The sequence below is a fragment of the Puma concolor genome, chromosome D1 (genome assembly GCF_028749965.1).
Source record: "Puma concolor isolate L17-30 chromosome D1, mPumCon1.1.hap2, whole genome shotgun sequence".
NCBI lineage: Eukaryota > Metazoa > Chordata > Mammalia > Carnivora > Felidae > Puma > Puma concolor.
The window spans coordinates 6,716,584-6,733,236 of NC_141676.1; the positions used below are offsets into that span (position 1 = coordinate 6,716,584).

At 57.2% G+C, this 16,653-nt stretch overlaps 1 protein-coding gene across 10 annotated transcripts in view; it reads right to left on the reverse strand.

The window, feature by feature from the left end:
* Nucleotides 1-37: 37 nt before the first annotated feature.
* The window catches only part of FRMD8 (FERM domain containing 8), a 36,404-nt gene continuing 19,788 nt past the window's right edge, over nucleotides 38-16,653 (reverse strand). For 4 of the 10 annotated variants that reach the window (XM_086676929.1, XM_086676930.1, XM_086676931.1 and 1 more), the window contains one exon: nucleotides 14,588-16,431. In XM_086676929.1, coding sequence (XP_086533055.1) covers nucleotides 16,332-16,431 — 100 coding nt within the window. In that variant the 3' untranslated portion in view covers nucleotides 14,588-16,331. Of the gene's footprint in view, nucleotides 4,474-5,009; nucleotides 5,854-5,875; nucleotides 7,405-14,587; nucleotides 16,432-16,653 lie in introns of those variants that run through there. The other 6 variants (XR_015240724.1, XR_015240720.1, XR_015240722.1 and 3 more) reach the window with 6 other exon arrangements.

A 16,653-nucleotide genomic window follows, 5' to 3' on the forward strand; every position in this document is an offset into this window, starting at 1 on the left:
ATGCCAAGGTGTGCCCCCCCCAACCCTCACACCTCAGTTGGGTCCTCCCATTTGAAGTTTACTTTCAAATTAAATCAAGCAAAATCCACATTAACAAATACATAGAAGCATCAAAGATCACTGGTAGTCCCCCAACCATTTCCCTCACTTAGTCATCTGTGATGCAGTCAGAATGCCCAAAGACCTGCCATTTCTAACAGAATTTGGCCACAACCAACTTGTACCCACCCCCGGACTGTAGCATAACACGACCCCCCCACCCCCCCACCCCCTTCAGTTTGCCAGTAGGCTTCATTGAAGTATTTGCTCAAGGCATTTCAAATGTGAACACTTTCCCCAGACACAGGTTAGACCATCACACTAATTCCTCCAACCAACGTGCAGGCAGGCAGGCAGGCGCGTGGGTAGGTGAACGAATCACTGGGCTCCATCTGCAAGATTCATCTACAAGGCATGACTCTGCGTTGTGGCACGTTAGAACGTCCTACAGTTTAAGAATCTTCTTGAAGCCATGTTCGTAGCACAGAACTAGCAAAGACCGAAGGCTCAATTTAGAAGACGCAGCATCTGAAAACCTCCGCCCCAGAAAAGGAGGGGTGCCTGGGGGTTGGTGCTCCGGGATCAAACATTCAAAGCAACAGATCTGCTGATGGCCCGATGCATCTGCTTTGGACTTTGAATGATTGCCCCCTCGTGAGCTCATCTGAAAACCTGAAATGGTGGCCTCCTGAATACAGGGCTTCCTGAGCAAGGCCTGGAAACAGGACACTGGAGAAACTTCCACCTCCTAAGCCTCTGGAAATTCAATCTGCAGACATCAACTTAGGCGGGCTCTCTCCTTCAGGGTCTCCCCTCCTGCACTGCTACGACTCACACTGGCCATGGGCTCCATTTCTCCTGGTGCCATCTGATCACCACGATGAACACTATAGTAACAAACCATGGTCCATGAGGCATTTCGTAACTTTCAGCTGGTGCCATCGCTGCAGGCCCACCCAAGGGTACACATTCAGTCCCCACCCTCTCGGCAGGCAAGCAAGACCACCCCACCCCACCCCGAGTCTCAGCAGGGCGTGCCTCTCCTCCTCCACGATTACCGACATAACCGAACTTCTCAAGGCCGTTGCCAACTTTCCCAGGCTTACCGGGTTACCAGAAGCAATGTTTTAAACGAATGGATAACCTCGAGAGAGTTAAAGGGAGGAGGAAGGGCAGAGTGAGCTCACAGAAGAAGTTAGCACGGAACCTAGAGGAAAAGTCCAAAGGGGAGCACTGCCACCTGGAAAACAAAGCTTGGGTCAATTTTGTCCCCAGACACACAAATATCCTGCCTCAGCAGCCCCAGCCTGTCAGGCGTCAGGCGCCACACCAGTAACCGCTTTGATGGCACCCTACCTCCTCAATCACTCCTGAGACCACCCTTACCTCCGACAAAGGGTCTGACCTCACACCCAGACCTGGGGTTCACCAGGCTGGGCATGGCCTGGACCCTGTCCCAGGCCGAACCAAAATTACATACCACCCTGGGCCAGAGCTGTCAGGCCCGCGAAGCTAAGTTCAGTATCCACAAGACCAGGCCTCATCCCCACGCGGGTTCACAACCCTCTGAAAGAAAAGGGGGCTGCTGACATCGACGAGTTCGAGGTCTGCCCTCCCAGCCCTCCTGGGGCCCTGCACCCCACTGCCTTCCTTCCTGATCATGCTCAGGGAGCCAAATGCCCAATTCCGCTTCCTCTCCAGTAAGGGCGTTGAGATCCTGTTCCCCTCCTGCTTCTAACTTCTCTCCTCCTCCCACACAAACCAGGGCACAGGGCTCGCTCGGCCCACGCGGGAGCGGTGCCCTCCTAGAGGCCAAGTTCCCGTCCTCCAGAAGGAAGCGACAGCCAGGGCTAAAGGGCTGTCCTCCCCTGGGTCACTGCGGGGACCTTCAACGCAGCTCTCCCCACCATAGGTTCCCCAAGATCTCGTTTCCTCTTTAACCTTTCTTATTCTCACACCCCAACCCCCTCGAGTCTCATCTAAGCCTGTCATCTCCCCCATCTGCCCCCTGAGGCCCTGAGCTGCCCACTTCCTCCCCCACAACTACAGCCAAGCCCGCGGCCCTCCCTGTCGCTAACTCCTGATGGACAGGCCACAACTTTTGCTTTTATAGCCCCGGGCCGCATCACTCGGGGCACGGCTCAACGGGACGATTCCTCCACCGCCACGCGAGGGGAAAAAAGTCCCTCCCTGACCTTGCCCAGGGAGATGACTCTGGGCGGGTCTCGGTCTCCCGGGGCGTCCACCACCTGGATTCCTCAGTTGTCCCCGCCTCCCCTTTAGCAGTGCCTCGTGACACGGAAGATGGATTTCAAGGTCATATTTGGGAAGAGGATTCCGCGGGGGAGAGTCCCCTTTTTCTTTTCGGAGGACGAGGGAGTAGGAACACCCTTCCCTGAGAGACCGGGCAGTGGAGGGGGGGGGCGGGTTGGCGGGCTGGGGCCGCATTCCCGTGGGGGCCAAAGCAAACGCCGGGTCTTCCTAGGTCGCCCCGCCCCGCATAAGCCCGAAAGAAGGGCCGGCAGAGCGCCTGGAAAATTCCAGGCGGCGGCGGAGGGATCTCTGCAGAGGGCGCATCACCTCGGGCGGTGGCGGTGGCGGCGCAGCGCCGCCGCGTGACTCCTCGGGCGGCGGCTCGGCCGCGTGAGCGCCGGTGACGTCAGCGCCGAGGCGCGCGGGTGGGGGCGGGGCGGCCGGAGGCCCTGGGCGGCCGAACTCGGGAAGTTTCTAAGGGGTGCGGGGGCTGCCCGCATGTTGGCGACCGGCCGTCCTTCGCAGAAGCGCACGCGGAGCTGCGCCTGTAGCTTCTCTGGTTGAGAAACCCCCGCCGTGGGGTCGTTGTGTTAGGAATGGTTGGGGGGCAAGTTGATTAAAACGTTAATGCCCCGTGATGTTCCTGCGTGGTGACTTGTAGGGAATGTGTTACGGCTTTGTTATTTTGTCCCCAGGGGCCTGACGGTTTGAGGTGTTCCGTAAGAAAACCACGCCTGGGATAGGCTATTGAATGATTTTTCATAATGCATTAAGGGGAAATTAGTAATTGCCAAATGATGAAATCAAAATCTTGTCAGTGCAGAAAACAGTATACAACTGCGTGGCTGTAAGACCAAAAGGATACATGTAATTCAACCCGTTTTACTTCTGGATTGGGAGGCGGGGAAGAAGGGAGACTTTGGGGAAAAAACTGCATTTATCCAGGGTAGTTTACAGCCTGTGATGGGGCCCAGGGAGCCTGTTTGATGGCTTGGGGTCACTGCCTGCTGGCTGCCCACATAGAGCAGGCCTCCGACGTGGGTCTTCTAGAGCAGAGGCAAAAGACCCCCGCTGGATTTACGATCCCCTCTGCCAAGGCCAGGCGGACCCAGGCCTGAGCGCTGGGTCAGGCTTTTGCAAGGGACGGGTGGTATCGCGTTGCCAGGGTGAGGGAGAATCACAGCTCGAGACCCCCTGTACCCTCCGTTCAGACCTTGCCCCCTGAAGTATATAGAGTGGAAGGAAGACTGTGTGGTCAGGTTAACCACAAGCGAGGACGGCTCCTTAGACCAACTCTCTGCCGGAAAGCCTCCTCCCAGGGTAACCACCCGCGCCCCAAACAAAACATTCCCTGACGACAGGCTCCTTTGGCAACTGGGAGGAAACTGGGGAAGATTTCTTCCCCAGCCTCAGTGAGATGGCATGTGCAGATGGGCCCCTCCTTGTGGTTCTTGCAAAACTCATGACTCTCATGTGACCGTCAGCATTGATGACTGAGTTTGTGGCAAGCCCGGGCTTGTTCCCCAACGGCTGCTTAGCCGAGCTCCTCTGTCCGGGAAGGATTCTGGCCTCTCACTTTTCGTCTCCACGAAAAGTGGAGTCTGCCCCCGCAGTCTTGTCCTGGCAATATTTCCAGGGGTCGATTGGAGAGACTCGGCCTGAGAGAACAGTGTGGGAAGAGAGAATTGCCAGTCAGAATGTTTTAGAAAGCTGTACAGTGTGAATAATACCAAGCAGATTCCTTTCCTGCCGCGTCACAGTACCAGGCCATGGGGTCAGCCCTTTATTTATCTACAAGGTGCCTGAGAGGTGGTAGTCACCGCTGTGTCGTTGCTTCCTGGGCCCAGCCTGAAATCTTAGCTTGCTTTTCTCCACCTCTGGTCTAAGAATCGCCCTCATTCACACGGATTCCCAAATCCCAGAAACAAATGTCTTTAGATTTTATTTTTCAGAAAGGTAGGAGTAGGTGGGATTAGCAACACAAAGCATTCGGGTTCCACGAGGCTTAGGATTCGCCATCGCAAAAGGACATAAGGCCGTTCTTTGTGCCCTCGTGTCTGGAGCTGCTCTGTCCACCCGCTTTATTTTCAAGGACGAAATGGCAGTTTCAGAGGATCCTCGTGTAGAAGCTCTCCGGGCCTCCGGTTCCACACAGCCGGTTTTGTTTGGGAAAGGAATGTCCTTGAGGAGGGTGGAGAGGAAGACAGTGTTAAAAATAAACGACCCAGCTAAAATGGAGTCATGTGTGCTAAGCCCCATCAAGATTTAATGCCTAACTTAACCACAGCTTCAGACCAATCAGGAATGTCCAGATCAGCCCTAGTGAGGTAGTCTGCCTTGCCTTGCTCTCCCCCCTAAAGGAAGGTGATCTTGCTCGAAACAATCCATTTCCTTTCGCTAATACCCCCTTGTCACACGGTATCTCGGCCTGTAAAACCCTTCTATTTTGCACAGCTCCCTCGAGTTCCTTTCTATGGATCAGATGGGATGCTGCCTAACTCGTTGAATCGTTGAATACAGCCAGTTAGGTCGTTAAACTTGCTCAGTTGAATTTTGTTTTTTAACAGTAGAAAGCCATACAGGGACATCTCTGTCCTGTGTGGGGGATGGAGCGGGGGGGGGGGGGGGGCAGGGGGTGGAGGTAGTCTCACAGTGAGGTGGACAAATGTGGGGCTTGGGTTCTGCCTTTTTTTTTCAACAAATAAGGCTAAAAATACCTCCGCCCAGAGGGAGGAGAGCAGGCAGTGTGTCAGCAGATTTCTCTGGATCAAAACAAGCTGTTCCAGGAAAACAGTCGTAAACAGAGAAACTTGGATCCCTGGGTGGGGCTGGTTGGTGATGGGTCCACCCCACCGGAGCAGGCAGGCGGCTGAAGCTTTCTCCTTCCTGGGCCACCCACTGAGGAGCTCAGGGTTGGAGGGGGAAGGAGGATGGGAGAGGGCCCCTTGGGCAACATCTCGATTTCTCAGGGTCAGGGCCTGGGTTCCAAGTCCTTTCTCCGGTCATGGCCGCCTTCCCCTCTTATTCTGAAGCCGGCTCAGCTCTGTTGCCAAACACACACCAGCCCAGGAAAGGACCCAGGAGGTTTCCTGCAGGAGCTCCTGGGAAAGGGAGAGGAGAAGGGCGAGAAAGGGGTGTTACTTCAGGTTCACACCAAGGGCAGGGCAACTAGAGAATGTGCCGGAACCCTGACTCCATTCCCCACAGGTCCAGTTGCGGAGATGTGACCTCCCGGGTCACCTTGGCTCTCTACTTACAGGAAACCCTTGACTGGGGCCTTTTCCCTCTGAGCCATAAGGCCCCTTGTCTCAGAGCCTGGCAAAGGAAACTGCACAGTCACCCAGTGGTGGCTGGGAGCCCTTCCTGCCCGGCCTTGCCTCGCCTTGCCTCACAGCAGCCGGTGCTGGAACAACATCCTGCCCCACCCCCACTCAGCCCCCACTGGCCTCTCCTGCCCCGGCAGGAAGCTGGGCCCCATCTCACAGTGTAGCCCTGGGCACACTCTTAACTTCTCCCAGCTAGTCTTTCCTCGTTCCCACTTCATAATTCTGACCCGGATTGTCCTGCCCAGAAGGCTCTCCACCTGGTGGCCATCTGGCCCAGCCGTCCCTCAGCTGCTTGAGGCCTCTGCCCAGAGGTCACCTTCTCAGTGGGTCCTGTGCACCCCTGGGACTTGGGCTCCTGGGGCAGGGGTTTCTGTTCCGCCCTCCGCTGGATCGCCCCAACCCCGCAGTCCCTGGCACGCGGTGGACCTCAGTGAAATGTGTTAACAAAAGCAGCCTGTGTTCCGTAAAGGTCATTCTGTCCACTGTGAGGCTCTTGACAAATATTTGCGATACTGGCAGACTGAAGGAAGGAAGTGAGTGCCCAGGTCAGCAGCGGCCCCACAAATTCAATGGCAGGCCCGGATTTGGGAGCCTGTCCAACTTGGACTCCCAGGTCAAGAGACCAGGAGGAAGGACCAGGGGCTGCTCCGTGTGGACTGGGGCCCAGCAGCTCACCCTGAATGCCTGGGGCCAGCTAAGGGAACTAGGGAAGCCTGTCTCTGCTGGAGCTGGCAGAAGGCATTTGAGGGAGAGAGTGTTGGGGTACGGACTCCCCATAGGCTGGTTTGTAAGGCAGGGGAGGAGACGGACCTAACCTACATTTCATCCTACATTTTTTTTTTACCCTGCCTGGACCAAAGGGCAGGCGGCCAGAGGAGGGGGAGCAGGAGAGGTTAGGAGAGGGCTCCTTCCACATTTGATTCTTATCTCTTGTTGGTGCACGGAGCCTGTGGGCTCTCAGCCCTGATGCTCTTTCCTGAGGCTCTCCCCTCCTAAGGCCAGGCTTCACGCTTTGGCCAGGCCTCCAGGCAACAACTTGGATAGTGTCAGTCCTTTGCATCTGGATCTCCTGGACCCACTGACACATGCACCTGATACCCCTGGGCGTCAGGCCGTCGGTGCCCCGGCCCTGCTGACCACCCCCTGCCTTCCCTGAGTCTTGCCCAAGCTGACCTTCTGCCCGGAGCCCGGCCTTCCCTTCTCCTGCCAACTCTGTCACTGGCTCGTGGTCACCTCCCTATGTCCTAAAGCCACTGCCCCTTAAGCGCTCACCAGACCCGCCTGCCTCCTTACCCCCCATGCTGAGCACCTGTGTCGTCACTTCTCAGTCCCCAGCAGAGGGAAGTCCTGTGGAACTAGGGACCCTGACCCACAAGCCTTGTCTCATTTGACCACTGCTGTGCCCCACCAGTGGCCCCCAGACTTCCTCAGTCCCCCTGTTGCTGACTGAGCAAGTCCCAGCTTGCCTAGGCCCCACCCTTTGGCCTGTACCCACCTTGCCAGCCTCTCCCCGAGCCCCACCCACCAGGAATCCTGGTGACGGTGTCTCTGGGCAGGGAGCTGGGGGTGCCGACATCCTACTACCCCACACCCCTAGGTTTGCATAGCCCCCAAGAAGCCCTCTACCTTCTCCAGGCTGCCTGCAGCCCCCACTGCCGAGCCTCCCACTTCCACTAGGGTCCCTGCTGCTAGGGTCCCTGTCCTCAGGCCTGAGCCTCGTCTTGTCCCTAGAGTGACTCCACCAGAGCACTGGTCATTTAAACAGTCCGTGAACCTCTAAAGGAGCCTTTTCTGATCTGACCCCATGCCCCCTCCCCCCCAATCCCCCAGTGGCATCTGGGAGCAAAACGTGCCTGGCACCAGGACTTGTGCAGGCACTGGAGAAACCCTCTGAGTGGTACCCCTGGCCCCTGGAGGCTGCTGACCTTGACACCGTGAGGGAGGCCTGTGCTCTCACTGGCCTAGAATATCAGTGATTACTACAACCCCTTCCACCAAATGCCAAGGTCGAATAGGCAGGGGACACAGGAACCCTGAGAAAGAGCTGGGACTATTATTATCCTCTTGCAAACTGTATTTATGACAAGTAGTTTAAAAATAGTTGGCGGGCTCAGTATGGGTGGGGGAGGCAGGTGCTGAGAGACAGCTGGGCAGGGGGTGGGGGCCTGTCGGGCAGGGGCCGGGAACAGTCAGCTCTTGTGGGCACTGGGCAGAGCAGGACGGAGATGACTGGCCCAGGGTGTGCCCACCCCACCCCCCTGGATTTCCCCACGTAGCCCTGGTGTTAAATATTTTGACTCGGTTGTCACTCTACAGAAAAACAAACAAAAAAATTCCAAAGCAGAATCTGTTTGCAGGATGCGGATCCTGATCTTTGGAAAATGTGGGTCTCCTCACCAATCAGTGCCCTTGGAGCTCCAGGACCCCCTATCGTGGACTGTGGGATGGTGGTGGTGGTCAGGAGCCAGGGCCACTGCCCTGAAAGGGGTTGCGGGGGGGAAAGAATGCAGCACCAGACCGGACCCCTCTCCTCCTCCCCTGCCGGGGGAGATTCTGCCCCGGTTTCCAGGTTCCAGGGATCTGGGCAGGAAATGCCGGCTCACTGCCTCTGCAGCCCCGCTGGAGGAGCTGGAGGAGCAAAGGGCGGGCTCAGCTGCCCCCTTCTGGCTATATCTGGACCTGCAGGCAGACTCTCCCCAACTCTGCGTACCCCGCCCTTCCCACTGCCTCAGTGTCAACCTGATGGGGGCAAAAAAAAGGCAGCCAACCTTGGAGCATGCAACTTGCTGCTTAAAACTTAAGTCCTGACCCAGGCCCAACCCTGCCATCCTGTTCTGGGTGACATTGGGGTAATCCGCCTGCATTGTCTGAAGTGTGGACCTGATCTGGGCAGGGAGAAAGTGTCAGGCAGCTCTAAAATGTCCTCCTTGCCTGGGAGAAGGAGGAGCAGTGAGAATCTGCCATGAAGTTTCCCACTTCCCTTGGCTTAGGGCTGGCAGTGTCTTTCAGGCTCAAGGTCACAGCCAGGCTCTGCGCGGCTCCCCCTGCTCTGTGCCTGTACCCTCTCACTGTGCTCCATTTTTTCTCTATTTTATGGAATCTCTCAGGCCCTCTCCTCTAGGAAGGCTTCTCTGATCATCGAGACCCCCCTCCCTATCTGTTGTCTGTTTCCTTGTCTCCCCCTGTCTGGGTGTGGCCAGCTCATCGGTCAGGTGCAAAGTGGCTTATATTCCTGGTCATCTGTGTTCCCATCCCCAGTGTCCCCTGCAAAGCCGACCGGACTCCGAGCTGACACCCTTTGGGCAACTCAGTCACTAATTCTCTCAACTCCTTTTGCAGGGGCGTCTAGAAGTGCTCCCTGTCACGGTCACTGCAGACCTCCCCTTGCCAGCGCTATCTGTGTGCCTTGAGGCCTTGACTTCTCAGACTGAGCATGCAACCTTGCGCGATTGCTCTGCCGTATTCTGAATCCAGTGTGGCTTCTGGCCTCCTGTGGGTGTCTCCCCACGCTGGCCCACCGCTGGCTGCAGCAGCACGAAGCGCGAAGCCCTCCCCCTGTGGCCGGATCTGAGGCGCTGCGGTTGAGGCAGGAGCCGCCCGTGCCCGACCAGCTGAGAGGCCGAGATTGGGAAGGCCTGCCCAAGGGTCCCGGATGCTGTAAGTGTTGGAGAATGACCCGGGACTGCCCCGGCCTCAGAAGGGATTGCCTGTGTAGACTGTTCCAGGGACCTCTGCTGTTCGAGTTCTGAAGAGTTAGGGGGTCTGGGGGTCCTGATGGCCCGGTATCCCTGCACTGACCGCCATGGGCCTCTTCTGGTCTGGGGACCTCTGGAGCCGGGTGCTGGCTGAGCCAGGCCCTGTGTGCTAGGCTAGTAGACATAAGCCACCAGGGCAACCCAAGGGCAGCTGGTATTTTATTATTACTTTTAAAAAAATGTTTAATGGTTTTATTTACTTTTGAGAGAGAGACAGAACACAAGCAGGGGAGAGGCAGAGAGAGAGGGAGACACAGAATCTGAGGCTCCGAGCTGTCAGCACAGAGCCCGATGCGGGGCTTGAACCCATGAACCGCGAGATCATGACCTGAGCTGAAGTCAGACGCTTAACCGACTGAGCTACCCAGGCATCCCTTATTTTATTATTTTTTAAAAATGTTTAGTTGTTTATTTTGAGAGAGAGCACGAAAGCATGGATAGGGGCAGAGAGAGAGAGAGAGAGAGGAGAGAATCCCAAGCAGGCTCTATTGCTGGTATTTTAAAAACAAACTTTTGGGCACCTGGGTGGCTCAGTCGGTTAAGTGTCCAACTCCTGATTTCGGCTCAAGTCATGATCTCACAGTTCGTGAGCATGAGCCCCACATCGGGCTCTGCGCTGACAGCTTGGAGCCTGCTTGGGATTCTCTCTCCCCTTCTCTCCCTGCCACACCCCCCCTCCACCCCCACTACTGTGTGCTCGTGCTCTCTCTTTTTCTCTCAAATAAATAAACTTTATCATTTTTTTTAATGTTTATTTATTTTGGGAGACAGAGAGACAGAGTGGGGGAGGGGCAGAGAGAGAGGGAGACACAGCATCCAAAGCAGACTCTAGGCTCCAAGCCTGTCAGCACAGAGCCCGAGGAGGGGCTCGAACCCACAAAGCACGGGGATCATGACCTGGGCCAAAGTTGGACGCCCAACTGACTGAGCCACCCAGGTGCCCCAATAAACTTTAAAATAACAAACTTTGATGCACTAAAAAGCCCCACCAAAGGAGACCAAGATAGTAATCTATTAGGGTGGCGTTACAGGTTGAATTGGGTCCCCTGCAAAAAGATGTGTTCAAGTCCTAACTCTTGGGACCTCAGAATGTGACCTCAGTTGGAAATAGGGTTGTTGCAGATGTAGAGTTAAGATGAAGTGGCAGAAGGTGTGCCCCCAACCCAACATGACCGGTGGCCTTTTAAGAAGACGGCGACAGGAAGACAGACACACGCAGGGAGGAGCCATGTGATGAAGGCAGGGATTGGGTTTATGCGGCGCAAGCCAAGGATTGCCAGAAAAGCACCGGAAGCTAGGAAGGGGAAGGAAGCATTCCTCTGCGGCTTTCAGAGGGAGCATGGCCCTGCTGATCTCCTGGTTTCGGACTTCTGCCTTCCAGAACTGTGAGACCATAAATTTCTATTGTTTGAAGCCCACCAGCTTGGGGCACTTTGTTATGACAGCCCCAGGAACCTAAGGCAGGTGGAAGAGAGATGCATGAAAATGACTTCCGGAACACGGTCCGTCTTCAGGGATGAGTGAATGGACGAGCCTGACAAAATCACATAAAGATACAGCCACGCGGGTTCCAGGTGGTTTCACATCTGTTACCCAACGTCACCCACAACCTCATAAAGGAGGGGTGATCGTCCTCACTTCACGGAGGAAGAAACTGGGGTTCACGGAGAGGACTTCCGGCCTCACAATGGTGGGGGATCCTGACTCTGCCACCACCTCTCCTGCCTCTGCAAACAGGTGCCTGCCTCTCATTTGCAGTGGTGTGCAAAACACAGTGCTCTGCCCTTGGGCGTGGGAAGAAACCATTAGACAGGCATCATACCTCCCCCACGAAGGGGAGGAGTAGGTATTGCTACCGTCCCCATTTTAGAGATGAGGAAATGGAGGCCCAGAAAGGTGATATAATTTGCCTAAGGCTGCACAGCAGGGAGGAGGAGTCAGACAACGAATGGGGTCTTGGCCTCCCCAGGGAGAAAGATCTGATCCCGGGGGAAGTCACCTGTCCAGGGTGAGAAGCTTGAGTGAAGGGAATGTGGGCTGGGGGGGGGAGGTTGTTGAGAAGCCAAGGTGGGGAGGGGGTTAAAGAGTGCCGAGCTAAGCCCCCGAGTGGGGAGATGGTGGGGTATGCTCTAAAAACAAGTGGAGGGGCACCTGGGTGGCTGTGGGTTAAGCATCCGGCTCTTGATTTCAGCTCAGGTCCTAATCTCACAGTTCACGAGTTTGAGACCCGCGTCAGGCTCTGCGCTGACAGAGCCTGTTTGGGATTCTCTCTCCTTCTTTCTCTGCCCCGCTCCCACTTGCGTGCACGCTCTCTCTTTCAAAATAAAAACAAAAGCTTTATTTATTTATTTAAACAATTTTTTTTAAAGTTTATTTACTTTTGTGAGAGAGACAGAGCATGAGCAGGGTGGGGGCAGAGAGACAGAGGGAGACACGGAATCCGAAGCAGGCTCCAGGCTCTGAGCTGTCAGCACACAGCCCAAAACGGGGCTCGAACTCATGAACCACGAGATCACGACGTGAGCCGAAGTCAGACGCTTAACTGACTGAGCCACTCAGGTGCCCCCCAAACAAAAAAAGTTTAAAAGCAAGTGGGGCCAATATCTCTGGGTGGGCAGAGACCAATCTAGGATTTGTGTGGACTATAGCTTATGAAGTTCAGGTTTTAGTTTTAGTTTCTGAAGGTCCCTTCAGAAAAATAATCTTTAAATCCTACTTCTGCATATTTTACAAAACCCCTGAACACACTGATAGGCCCTCTCAGAGCCTTAGGAGGGAGGGCCCTGATGCTTGGCCTTCATTCATTCCAGATGGTAGGCTCTGGGCAGGCCCTCGTCTGTGTGCAGAAGATCTGGGATGGGGGGGAGAGGTGGGGGGCGGTAGGGGGGTGGGAGGGTGGAAGGACGCGGCAGAGGCCCTGCTGTTCATGTTGCCGTCCTCACCATCCAGTCAGGTGTTGCTGGCCCCCTGCTCGGAGCAGGGACTTGGGCTGGTGCCACCTCAGGGGGATGCGTAACCCAAGACCCATGGGGGACACAGAGGGAGAGCACTACACAGTGTGGGCAGATGCCTGAGTGGAAAAAAAGGGGGCAGAGCGCCTCCCAGACCAGGAAGCCGACTTCCAGGGGAACTTCCGGCAGCCGCCTTGCCATGCAGAGCCGCGCTCCCCAAGGGGATCTGGTTCTCAGCTGGGCTCCCTCCCCGGGCCCCTCTTTGGTCATCTCAAGGGTGCCTGGAATTGGGATCACAGGCTCGGAGCCGAGCCCTCAGAGAATGGAAAGGCCTCCCCGGCAGCCAGCCTCTCCCTCTCCTCCCGCCGGGTCCCGTATAGGTCACAGGGGGCGGTTTGTAAGGGTCAGCCGGCCCGGGGGTGGAGGGGGACACATAGTGTAGGGTGGACAGCGTCTTCTCCTGCTGTCGTGCGCGGTGGCTGCAGAGGGAGCACAAAGGCCCTTCTGTGAGGGCCAGCCCGCTGATGGCTGAAGCGGTATGTGGCTCCGGGGGGCGGGGGGGGGGGGGGTGCACATTCTGAACTTAGGCCCGTGAACCAGCTGGAGAACTGGCGGTGGTCCTGGAAGGGGGTCCCCCAGTCAGCTTGAGCCTGCCCACGGACAGGCAGCCGCTGCTGCTCGCCAGGCCACCGGTGCAGGGTGTGGGACGAGGCCTGGTCAGAGACGGCAGGGGAGGCAAACGTGGCGGGCCCGGAGCACGAAGTGGTGCAGGGCTGTGGCGGGAGGGGCGGCGCGGTAGGCAGAATAAGGTCCCTCCAAGATGTCTGTGTCCCGGTCCCCAGAGCCTGCGAGTGTTAGGTTATGTGGCAAAGAGGGGTGTCAGGTGCTAGTCAGCGGCTGTTGACAGGGAGATGAACCCGGATTGTCCACACTGGCTCGGTGTGATCACACGGGCCCCTAGACCTTGTGAGGGGAGAAGAGAGAGATGTGAGGACCCCGCATGGAGGAAGGGGCCACCAGGCAAGGAGAGCAGGCTGCCTCCAGAAGCCGCAAAAGGAAAGGAAAACAGCTTCTCCCCTAGAAGCCCCAGAAGCAATGAGGCCCTGTCGATACCTTGACCTCAGTCCAGTGAGACTCATTTCGGACTTCGGGCTACAGAACCGTGAGGTGATGAATGTGTGTGGTTTTCAGCCACTAAGGTTATGCCCATTTGTTACAGCGGCCGCAGGAAACGAATACAGGTGGCGAGGGCTGACGGGCCCGGGAAAGAGGAAGGGGCTCCAGGTGGGCCAGGCTCCGGGCCGTTGGTACCCCCTCACCCACCAGAGTGGGGGTGTCCGCGCTGTCGGCAGGCCCTGGCCTCTCGGGTGGATCCTGTTCTCCCTGCCCGTGTCCAGACGTGTGACTTGTAGAGACGAAAATAGCTAACACCCATCAAGTGCCTAGTCATCGCCAGACCCTCAAGCACCCCAACAACCCTATGAGACGGGTACTATTATCATGGCCTTCTTAAAGGGCAAGGAGTGGAGGCTCCAGGAAGCGCCCACAATCGTGCATCATGCTGCCCTTGCCAGATGGCGGACCTCACGGAGGAAGGCAGGATAGGGGAGGGGCCCTAGTCCCAGGACCTCACAGCCACAGAGACGTGTGACTTGCTCCTTCTGGCTCCCAACCCGCTCAAGTGTGAACTCCAAACCCCACACGGTGCTCACCCTCCAGGGCCAAAGCCTGTGGGCGCCCAGGACAGGATCTATGGCAAACAAACCACTTCCTGGCGAGGCCTGGGGCACGAGACATCCTCAGGGTGGGCACAAAAATCACCCCAAAAACCTCCTGGGTTCTCTGGCCTCTCGGCTAGGCACTGGTGTCCAGACTGTGCCCTCAGCCCCAACCCCGAGGTGTGAAGAGGAACGGGAGGGCAGGGGTCTGACAGGCCATGGCAGTATGGCTTAGGCCATGAGGGACAGGGGACAAAGGCCTGCCCACCATCGGTGCTTCGTTCCCCTGCCTCCCTGCAGACCTACCCCCTTGGTTCCCACCATGAACCACCAAACCCCTCCTGGACCTTCTTACCCTGGGAGTCCCTGGCCAGCCACCGACACTGGAAAACCTCACTCTGGGTTCTCCATCGAATTCCACTCTGCAGCCCAGAGAGCTGCATACCTTGACACGTATTCAATAAAAAGCAAACATGCAGCCTATAATCAACTCGCAGGCTGTACTTAACACACTCCTGGTATTTCATAACGTGAACCACCCAGAGTTTGCTGGAAATTCATTTATTATTAATGAGTCACATGATACAAAAGAATGAGAATATTCAAAGGGCACTTGGTGAAATACTGCTTTGTCCCAAAGGCCAGGCAGAAAAGGTCACGTCACAAGGGATGCTCAGAGAACAGCAGAGAGGCCGAACAGTAAAAACAAGTAATGGGTCCACACCCGCCCCTCGCAGCCAGACCAGCAGATAAACATTCACCTGGGTCAAAACAGCGAGTGGGAAGAGATAACCAGACGGCTGAGTGCCGGGCAGGCCGGGCAGCCACTCGGGTCCAGTGATTCCAGGAGGGGAGATAAGATGTTCTCTGGCTGGGACATTCCAGAAGGCTCGGATACCTTTTTATTATAACAAACAACACAAGTCCCTACTGCCGGAGGCCAGCCCCCCTCAGAACATCTGGAGTGTGCAAAAGTCACCAAAAGGAAGAGGAAGTGAGTGGGCTCCGCCCCTGGAGCCAAGTTCGCGTTTCCTCTGCCCAGGCTCTCCAGGGGAGGGGAGAACAAGGCCGAGCCCAGTGCTCCGCTGGGCCTGCCTCTTCCCCGCGGAAAGTCCCAGCAAGCGCCGTGAGAGCCATGGAGCCACCACGGAGGAGCCGAGGGGCTGGGAAGGCCCTCTGCTAGCCTGGCTCCTCTGGGCGAAGACAGGAACGTGAGGCAGGGGAAAAGCCACACCCAGTGCCACATCCAGCCTCCCTACAATGTCCCCGCAAAGATGAGACCAGCTCGCACGGGACATCCTCGCGCACAGGCCACCCCAAAGGGTCACGCGGATGGACACCATGGCGCCGTCTTGAAGGAAAGCCAGTAGCTCTGAGGTTGGCGGGAGCATTCCCCCAACCTGCCCCCAGAGGCCACAGGCTTCGCAGAACTAAAGCAGATGAAAAAGGAGCACAACCAAAACCTGAAGCCCAGGGTGGCTGGGAGCCTGTCCAAGTGTGAAGTGTGGGTCTGGTGGCGTGTTGGTCCACAGGACAGCCACCTCCCGGCACAGAGTGGTCACCAAAGGCTGGCAAAAAGGCATTTTCCTTCCGGTCAGAGGGTGTCCTGGCACAAGGGGCCTGAGTGAGGGGCACAGAATGCCCCCTGAGCCAGGCCCTGCCTGGCTCCCTCTAGTTTCATCCGGCAAAGGAGGGTATGGGTGAGGGGCCTCGCCTTCTCTGTTCCTCCTGTGGTTCAATGCACGAGGGCCCCTTCCTGCCCAAAGAGCCATGCCCAGACTGGCAGCAGGTTGCGGGGCAGGGGGGTGGGGGTGGGGGGTGCGGCAGAAGGAATGCAGGGATGTGGTCACCAAAGTCCAGGGAAGAGACCAAAGACACACACTGGATCTACAGGTCCCGAACCCTATTCATCGGCCACCTGCCATCAGAGCCGCCACTGAGGACTTCAGAGCAGGGGACACTGTCCATCTTGAGAGGGGCACGAAGACAAGTCCCTGGCTGGGGGGAGGTGGCCAGAGCCTCCTCAGATGCTCCTGAGACCGCAGTGGGGCCGAGTCCCAGGGAAGTCCAAAAAAGACCCTGCAGGAGCCCCCGGCCAGCTCCGCGCAGCCCGCGTCCCATCCCAGGCACAGAAGCCACTTCCTCCCGCTCGAGGTGGCCCTCTTGCCCGACGCCAGAGCCGCAGCCTGGTCCCGCCCCTCGGGGAGAAGGGCCCTCGGCCAGGCCCCAGGGGGCCTCCGGGTGCCACCCCCCGCCTGGTGCCGCTGCCCTCAGCCCTGCTCCAGGCTGTCAGCGGGCTGCACCACGGTGTAGCTCCCCTGGCCCACGGACAGCTGCCGGCTGAAGAAGGACGTGGTGCGCTTCGGTTTCACCCGCTTGATCTGCTGACCTATCAAGGAACAAGAGGACCGCGCTGAGGGAGGGCTTCCCGGGGTGGGCTGGTCCGCGCCCCCCCGGGAGCCTGGATTCCGGCTCCAGGGCCTGGCTCCTTCCAGAGCCGGTGCAGACCCAGTCCCCCTCACCGCATCCACCAACTATCTGAGCCTCAGTCCCGGACCCCAACTCTTCTGCCCACGATGGGGAGGGCGGGGAGTGCGGCCAGCCTTGCAAA